Genomic DNA, 9,104 nt, shown 5'->3' with positions numbered 1-9,104 from the left:
AGGGGAGGGGAGGGGAGGGGAGGGGAGGGGAGGGGAGAGGAGAGGAGAGGAGAGGAGAGGAGAGGAGAGGAGAGGAACAGCAGAGATTGGTCATGGCTTTAGAACTCCTAGATACCCCCCGCCCTAGAAAGCAAGGGAACAGATGACCCGAAGTACCTGTTTGTCATGCTTTTTTGCCATTTCTCCACTACCTGGGGTGTAAGCTGTGCTTCAAGAGTCTTCATTCCTGACAGTTTCCGTGGAATTACAATTAGCATACTGATGCCCCCTATGTACTCCAGCTGGAGAATGTCACAGTCTAACTCCTGGTCATTTGCCGCAAGGAAATTCCCTTTAGTTTGCATCATGGAGACTTTGACTACTTCTTTCTCATTCAGCCGGAAGTTGTGGTTGTGCGTCATTTCTACTGGGAATTTATTCACCCAAGTTCCTGTAAAGTCAGAAGGAACAGGCAAGGGGAAGAAAGTTCTTTTAGAATATAGTCTTAGTTTTAGAATATAGTCTTGAACATTTGCCGTAGAGGGCTCTGTAGGACCAACCCCAAAGTCTTAATGAGAGAAATTTAAAAGACTACAAGGTATTATGGATTAGATTCCGACACTATTTATTTGTCCCTGGGAGGTACCCAATTTGCCTGTGTGTCTAGTCTAGTTATTTGCAGAGTAAGTAGCCCTTTAGGCCCTCACCCTGTGATTCTCTAGCACTTGGCAGACACATATCTGACATAGTGGTACCCTCAGGATCTTCCATGTTGGCTGAGTATAGAGCTCTTATTTAGGAAGAAATCTTCGCTCTAAGATACTCATTAATAAAGTTGCCAACAAGCCATGTGTCAGGCATAAGCACCTTTCTTGTATCATCTCATTTTTCAGCTCCTAGAAACTATATAAAATAGAGAATTTTAATTTTCATCCATAGGTGACAGAGACACTGTGAAGTCAACTTGTTCAAAATTTCGACTGGTATATAGAGCAGCTGAGATGAGAAAAATGAGGATCTTTGGAGGAAGTCAGACACCAGACAGCTCTGGCCTACTCATTGCTATAGTATAAGGACTATCTGTGCCTTTAGGGACTTTAACAGCATTCCTAGGCCCTCCCAGCTAGATGCCAGATCAAGCTGCAATAGTCACAAGTGCCAACAGACATCTACTTCAGACCCATTGGAAATCACTGCTCTTCCGGCAGTGATGTGAAGCGGCTCTAACAAAGCAATTATAACACAGAGTTAAATTAAGAGCAGAGATTTGGGAACTAGAAACCAAAACTGTACTTACATAATTTTCTAACTTTCGGGATGCATCCTTCTCAGCTAGGTTTGTTGGCGCACACCTTTCATCTAGTACCCTGGGGGCAGAGGCAAGCAGATCTCTGACAGTTTGAGGTCAGCCTGGTTTACAGAGTGAGTTCCAGGACAGCCAGGACTACACAGAGAAACCCTGTCTCGAAAAACAAAACAAAACAAAAAAACCCAAACAAACAGAATTTCAAGTATGACTAATTAACGTAGAGGCTGTGGAACTAGCAAACTATTAAGACTGAAGGCTTTGGTGGTACCCTAACCAGCCTGTTCTGAAGCTGTTCCCAAGCATAGGCTAATTGCTTATGAAAGTAAATGCTACTAGCAATATCATAATACTTCCTATCATATTACACTATATTATATTCACTCTGTCAAGTCATTGTGCTTGTACTGCTTGCAACAACCTGGCCAAATGCTGATCACCACTATCTCTTGGTTCTTTCTGCACCTGTCAGAGCAGGTCTTATGCTTTCTATAAGAGTTGTCAAATAAGTTTCCCAGCATCATGCAAATGAGAAGGTGAGAAAGAGAAGCCAGATCTTCAGCTCTTCTTTGCTCAGTTCCAAAGCGTGTACTTAGAACCAGTTGGATTTTTTTGTTTGTTTTTTGTGGATTTTTTTTTGTTTTGTTTTTTGTTTTTTTGAGACAGGATTTCTCCATGTAACTCTGGCTGTCTTAGAACTCACTCTGTAGACTAGGCTGGCCTCAAACTCAGAAATCCACCTGCCTCTGCCTCCCAAGTGCTGGGATTAAAGCCATGTACCAGAAAATTCTATTTTCATCATAAATATCAACTATGTTTTTTTTTTTTTTTTTTGTTTGTTTGTTTGTTTGTTTGTTTGTTTTGAGACAGGGTTTCTCTGTGTAGTCCTGGCTGTCCTGGAACTCACTCTGTAGACCAGGCTGGCCTCGAACTCAGAAATCCACCTGCCTCTGCCTCCCAAGTGCTGGGATTAAAGGCGTGCGCCACCACCGCCCGGCTCAACTATGTTTTTCTATGGTCACAGGCTTGTGAGAGATTTAGCTGTTAGCCTCATTGAAATGTTAGTGCTATGCCTCGCTCTGGAAGGACGTCTGGAGGTCAGGTCTCAGCACTCAAGCTCCATGAAGCCTTGCTCTCTCTAGTGCTGCTTAGCAGTCCAGCCTGGCAGGATGCCAGTTTTGCAGAACTGGGAGTTATGTATAGTATATTGACAAATCAGGAGAGGTCTAGCCTCACCTCTACAAGCAGAAGCCAAGAGGAAACAAGTCCCTGTCCTTTTCATCTCTGAGCAGTACAACAGTGGGGCAAACAAGATGTGTTGGCTTCCCAGCAACCGTTCCCTGGCTGGTGTCCTGAATTCAGTGACAACAAATGTGCTGTGCAGTCTGCTGTTAGCTCTGATGTTGAGCCATCCCTGTGCTATGGCTTAAATAAGATGGAAGTCTACTGATCAGATTCCAATCAGAGGTCTAGATTTTGCCTGGATAGTCCCGGCACTGTAGGAGGCTATATCAGGAGCATCTTGAGTTTTGGGTTGGCCTGCGGCTATATAGCAAGACCTTTTTTAAAAAATAAGTTTTGAGGGTTGGAGAAGTGGCTCAGTGGTTAAACACTAACTGTTCTTCCAAAGGTCTTGAGTTCAATTCCCAACAACCACATGGTGGCTCACAGCCATCTGTAATGGGATCCAATGTGTTCTTCTGGTGTGTCTGAAGACAGTGACAGTGTACTCACATTTATCAAATAAATAAATATTTAAAAAGAAAAAAGTTTTGAATTGGGTCTTAGTGGATAGATAGGTACACAAATGCACATGTCCATATATATTGAGTGCATGATAGTACTTTCTTTAACAGTGCTCTCATGCCTGGCTGGTAAGAGTAACTGAAGAAATAATTACTTAGGATCAGAGAGATGGATTAGCAGATAAAGATGCCTGCTGCCGACTCTGCCAGCTTGGATTCCATCACAGAGACCCACATTAAAGAGAGAGAAAACTGACTGTCTCAAAGGAAAAGATAGTAATAAAAGGAACAGAATTAATGGTGTATTTCCCACCTCACCATTAATTTGAAAGTCCCCTGAGAAAGCTGGCTGTGGTGGCTCATGCCTTTCCTGCTAGCAGGCCAGCCTGTTCTACATAGCAGGCTTTAGACTAACCAAGGCTACATACAGGAACTCTTGTTTTTTTGTTTTTTTTTGTTTTTGTTTTTTTTGTTTTTTTTTAAAAAAAAACAAACCCTGGGAAGAAGTTGTATTTCTAACACTTACTGTCACTGAACAGTTCCAGACCTATTTTTTTTTTTTTTATGAATACACTGTTGCTGTCTTTGGACACACCAGAATAGGGCATCCAATCTCTTTACGGATGGTTGTGAGCCACCATGTGGTTGCTGGGAATTGAACTCAGGACCTCTGGAAGAGCAGTCAGTGCTCTTAACCGCTGAGCCATCTCTCCAGCCCAGACCTATTTCTTTAGCCTTTTGCCCATATTCTTACTCACCGATAATTGGGTAGGGAAATGAAGAAACCCTAACCCACACTGGCCAAATACTAAAAAGGGGGTCTTGTATTGTCTCTTCTAATTAGTAAATCACTAGGGATAGCTTACTGAGACCCAGCATGAACATTGCCCCTATAGTCTTTACATTTGGGGAATGTTACCTCTATGATTTTGTGAATCTGTCTGTAAAACACGGATTCTGATAACTCTAACACGTAATACCTACCAGATGGAAATCCAGTGAGTGTCAAATAATAATAGGGTTTAGTAGCTACCACCTCATCATTTTTTTCCCTGTCCCTGAATCAACCTAGTGTCTTTTTTCTTTGTAAATTACTGCCTCAGTACAGTTCTTAGTGTTGTCTTTTTGTATTGTGAGTTTCCTTTGAGAGTCATAAAGCTGTGTCTTACCTTTGAAGTAGATGCAGTTCAAAATCATCATCTGAGTAGCAGAATCTATATTCTCCAGAGCTTCTTTTATAAGGCCCTTGGTGAGCTTCAGAATGTGGTTGTTTGCCTTTGATATGAAGGCAGGATCTGCAAAGTCAGCCTCCTGGGCCTCAGCAAAGTAAAACTCTCTCATAGCAGCTTTGAAGTCCTCCCTTATGGGAAACTGCTTCTGAATATAAAGATCATTAACTGACTGAAGCGTGTACCCAAAATTCCTCCTGAATAGGCGATGGGTCAGCTTTCGAAAGAGATTGTGAATGGTGGTAACCTCATACTTGCTGCTAGCATTGACAAAGTCTCTGAAGTGTAGAACTGAGTGTACTTCCTCATGGGTCTCTCCCCTCAAACCTAAGGAGATCATCCCCATGGCAGTAGAAATGCCAACAGGTGCTATGAAGAGGTTATCAGAAGTGGTAGCCTGGTCCTTCAGGACTCGGTAAAGGTTGAAGGCAAACTTTGTATTGAGAATATTAAGACGCTGGATCCGGCTCTTGCCTTGGAAAAGCTGCAGGATGTTGCCAGCATTTGATTCTGAGTCTGTTGGGGAAACTGCATCAATGATATAAATGTAGTCGTCGTCTTCACTGAGCAGCTTCTCCAGGTCCAGGTAATCGTCCTCCTCCTCCCCCTCTGAAATCCAGTCATTGGTGACTGTGTTTTCTTTGTGGAAGTTAGCAGATAGGAAGGATGTGGTCAGATTTTCATTAGTTAGCTGCTCTGCAAGGCCCTTGCTCCCAATACACATAGACATGATGAGAGAAAGCAGAAGAGTATGGAATGGATGTTTCATTTCTGCAAAGCTAAAACTTCTATAAAAAACAGACAACAGTGAGTAGCAGGCAGCCTGGCTGGCACCACCCTGCTGAAACGTGCAGACAGCCAGTTCTCTGAGGTTTCAACACAGCAAGAAGCCTTCACAGCACCAATGCTCACACCAGCTATCTGATAAAAAAATAAATAGTGTTAGTGTTAGTGTTTTGTAAGTTTCGTACATCTCCTGGGATCTATGAGCCCCTAGAGCAGTGGTTCTCATCCTTCCTAATGCTGCAACCCCTTCATACAGTTCCTCTTCTTGTGGTGACCCCAACCATAAGATTGTTTCATTGCAGTCCGGCAGTGGTTGTATTCCTTTAATCCCAGCACTCGGGAGGCAGAGGCAGGCGGATCTCTGTGAGTTCAAGGCCTGCCTGGTCTACAAAGCGAGTTCCAGGACGGCCAGGGCTAAACAAAGAAACCCTGGGTAGGAGGGGGATACAACTCCAATACTCCCCCATATATATTTTGTTGCTACCTTGTAACTATAAATTTGCTACTGTTATGAATCATAAATATCTGATATACAGGTTATCTGGGCAATACACAGGTTGAGAATCACTTCCCTAGATGAAAGTTTATTCTTTTAAAAAAGTTTCCTAGACTTTTTGTATTTATTTATTTGTGGGATGGGCAGGTTTGCCATGCTGTATTTGTGGAAGTCATAGGACAACTGGTAGGACTCTCTCTTTCCATGTGAGTCCCAGGAACCTGTACCTGCTGAGCCATCTCAGCAGCCTAAATTTTTTTATTATTTATGTCTGTCTGTCTGACTGTGTGTGTGTGTGTGTGTGTGTGTGTGTGTGTGTGTGTAGTGTATGCACACATGTAAACATACATGCCACAGTCATGTTTGGGTAGAGTTTGTTCTTTATGTGAGTTGTGGAAATGAAACTCAGGTTTCTACAAAAAGCACCTTCACCTGATAAGCCAGTTCACTGATCTGAGAATGCCTTCTTTAATGGTGTCAAAGAGGGAACCTAGGAGATTCTTAGTCTCTTTTTTCATTCATTCATTCATCAACATCATCATCTGTTTCCAGAAAACAGGCCTAGCACTGAGGTCTGCCTACTGGAGACTCATGGGACAAGCAGGGAGAACTTTCCCGGATCAAGAGCTTTCCAAACAATGGGGGCAGGGAAAGGGAGAGGTGCCCAGAGAGTTAAAGTGATTTCATAAGAGCCGAGCTAGAGTGAGTACCTGAGGCAGGAGGAGAATTCCCAGTGGATGGACTCAGCCCTACCCGTGAGCCCTACCAAACTCCTGCTTACCCGTGGGAGAAGGAGGTATTATGAATGAACATGAGCCAACCTTCTAGAAACATATCGTAAAGATAGCTGTACTCTGTACAGTCATTGGGTTAATTTGTTTAATATTTGGAACTTGACAAGACTCCCTTAGGACCCACTGAAAGGAGTATGGGTGGGAGCCTGTGTCTCTCCTACAGTCTCAAGGGGCTATTAGGTTGATGTGACTTGCTGTAGGGAGAACTTTGCTGTCAGGAGAAAGAAAATCTTTTCTACTTCCTGCTCCCGATCTCACTGTGCAGACAGGGTCTGCGGGAGGGCGGTGTCGGAGGCTCACCCTTTGCAGAGGTCTGTAGACAAGCGGGTATTTTATGTAAACCCGGTTCTTGTCTCTGTCTGTTCATACTTTGCCTTGTTTCTGAGGAGACCTTGATGACTTATCATATCCAGTTTTTCTGCCCAGTGGCTTTGATCTGCTCTTCCAGTCTCTCAGTTATTAAAGAGGCAGATGACTCCTCTTGTTGTTTCCCTGTCTTAGCAGCTAGGTATATCTTCTAGGGAAAAAAAAGTCTTACTTTGTGCCTGTGACCATTTCTTGATTTAGAATATCTGTTGCCACTCTATATTAGAGTGTTCAGACTTTTTAGGTCTGAAGTCAGTTAGGAACTAGCTTTGCAGATTATCTATTTGAAATTCTACTGCTACTTTAACCTCTCATGAGATGTAGCTTTCCTTTGTAGCTACTAAGAGATGGCAGTGGTTTGAGCCAGGAATATAGATAAGTATTGACTACTCTCACCCAGATTGCATGGGACGAGGGTTCAACCCCTGGCACCAAGATGTAAGGGTTGACGGACGGTAGGTAATGACTAGATTTGAACCAGGTTGGTTAAGTCCCTGGGCCCTGGTCTCATGAGCTCTGCCTTGCCTTAAAGTGCCAGGACACTCAAAACTGTTCACACTTGGGGAACAGCTGTTGCCAGTCTTTGTCCTTAGGGCCTATCCCCTATAATGTGGTTAGAGTTAGCAGTCCCAGCTTTTGGTTTTTTGTTTATTTTTTGTTTTGTTTTGTTTTGATTTGATTTTTGAGACAAGGTTTCTAGACAGCCTTAGCTGTCCTGGAACTGGCTGGTCTCGAATTTGTAGAGATCAGCCTTCCTCTACCTCCAAAGTGCTGAGATTCAAGGTGTGTACCCCTACCTCCTGGCCTGAGCATGGTTTTAATCCTAACTGGGGGACCTAAAAAGACACTGTGCATCTCAGGCTAGCTGAGAACCTTGTGTACAATGGCTGACCTTAAGTTTCTGACCCTCTTGCCTGTACCTCCTTAGTTGTAGTCCTGTATCACCACACCTATTCTGTACCGTGCTGGGATAAGACAGGGCTGTCAGTGCGAGCAGAGTGCTCTCCAAGCTGAGCTACATCCGCAGCTGGCTGGGAGACTTCTGAAATGCTTATTTTGGAAAAAGAGTCACATGCTTTTTGACTGTGAATATGCCTGAAACTCCCCAGCATTTTGCTGAGACTGGTGGCTACATAATCTACACATGTAGAACAGTTTCTAGAAACAGTATCTAATGTATGTAGCTGCAAATAGAATTAGTTTCAATACAGAATCAGGCATGGGTATCATTGACATTAAATGGGCTAGAGAGATGGCTCAGCAGTTCGCACTTCCTGCTTTTCAGAGGAACAAGAGTTCAGGTCCCAGCCCTCCAGGTGGGTTGCTCAGCCATTTGTAACTCCAGCTCCGAGGAGTTTTGATACCCTTCTGGCAATCTGCATACATGTGGTGTACACTTGAACAGACAAGTGCATATGCACAAATAAAAAGAAAATATATCTTTATGAAAAGAGAAAGGAAGAACAGAAGCAACTTAATAGAAGTCTTTTTATGATTACAATTAAAAGTATCCTTGGCTAAAACAGTAATTAGTAACAATAATGTTAAAGAACAAAAGAAAGGCCAATTTGAGTTAATGTGGGCTCAAGGAGCCTCGTCACAGAGCATGTTCTTGAGAGTTGCATGGATTAGAGTTGACCTTTTAGTACATGTGTCATAGAGAACACCATCTCCTGCTGTGATCTCTCCAGATCCAGACAGAACAAACAGGAAGAGAAGAACATGGACACCTTTGTATGTAAAATAACTTCAAACTTACAGAAGAATTGAAAGTATAGAGTAGCAGAGCAGCCGCTGTATCCTCTCTACTGCCGTGTACATGCATTAGAGTGCGTGTGTGTGTGATGTGTGTGTGTGTGTATACATACATATGTATCAACATATGCACATGTTTTCTGAGCCTTTTGAGATTAGCTCTCTTACATTCCTCTAACCTTTAATAGTAATGCTTAGTGGGAAACTTCCTAAGAGCAAGAGTATTCTCATACATAATCACTGGACAATTATCTAACTTGAAAAGAAAATGGTTTTAAGCCGTGGGGTGATAGATACCCAGGGGCTACAAGTGCTGGAATTTCAGCCTTGTGCCACCATGTTCAGTTTCCAGTTAAGTATCTTGTCTCTTAAAATTAGAATTCTAGTTTTGTCAGTTGTGCCAATAATAATATATTCTTTTTCTCAATGTGTACAATAAAAAAATAGTTTAGCTCTAAACATTAAAAATAAAAATTTATAATTGACAAAAAAATGTTAGAAACCAAACTTACCTCTGTGCCTCTGAGCAGTAGCGTGGCAGAGATGAAACCAGAGAAGGTCACCAGCAGGTTTCAGTTGAACTTTGGTGCTGGGCTGTTGTGTGTTTTCCAAAGCAAATATGTCCTAAATCAAACACCACTCGAGTAA

The 9,104-nt window shown here is 42.7% G+C and overlaps 2 protein-coding genes across 3 annotated transcripts in view; one reads left to right on the top strand and one right to left on the bottom strand.

Annotated features, from left to right (window-relative positions):
* Nucleotides 1–9,050, bottom strand: part of Serpind1 (serpin family D member 1) — a 12,977-nt gene extending 3,927 nt beyond the window's left edge. The window contains exons 1-3 of one of the 2 annotated variants that reach the window (XM_028779632.1): nucleotides 8,969–9,050; nucleotides 4,200–5,180; nucleotides 157–430 (exon numbers count right to left, since the gene is read on the bottom strand). In XM_028779632.1, coding sequence (XP_028635465.1) covers nucleotides 157–430; nucleotides 4,200–5,028 — 1,103 coding nt within the window. In that variant the 5' untranslated portion in view covers nucleotides 5,029–5,180; nucleotides 8,969–9,050. The remainder of the gene's footprint in view (nucleotides 1–156; nucleotides 431–4,199; nucleotides 5,181–8,968) is intronic. The other variant, XM_028779631.1, reaches the window with a different exon arrangement.
* Nucleotides 1–9,104, top strand: part of Pi4ka (phosphatidylinositol 4-kinase alpha) — a 120,946-nt gene that overhangs the window by 60,641 nt on the left and 51,201 nt on the right. The gene's annotated exons all lie outside the window — the stretch shown is intronic.

The sequence above is a fragment of the Grammomys surdaster genome, unplaced genomic scaffold, assembly GCF_004785775.1.
Source record: "Grammomys surdaster isolate TR1022 unplaced genomic scaffold, NIH_TR_1.0 358, whole genome shotgun sequence".
NCBI classification, from domain to species: domain Eukaryota; kingdom Metazoa; phylum Chordata; class Mammalia; order Rodentia; family Muridae; genus Grammomys; species Grammomys surdaster.
Note: the sequence above shows the minus strand (reverse complement) of the source record. Positions and strands in the feature narration are given on the sequence as shown.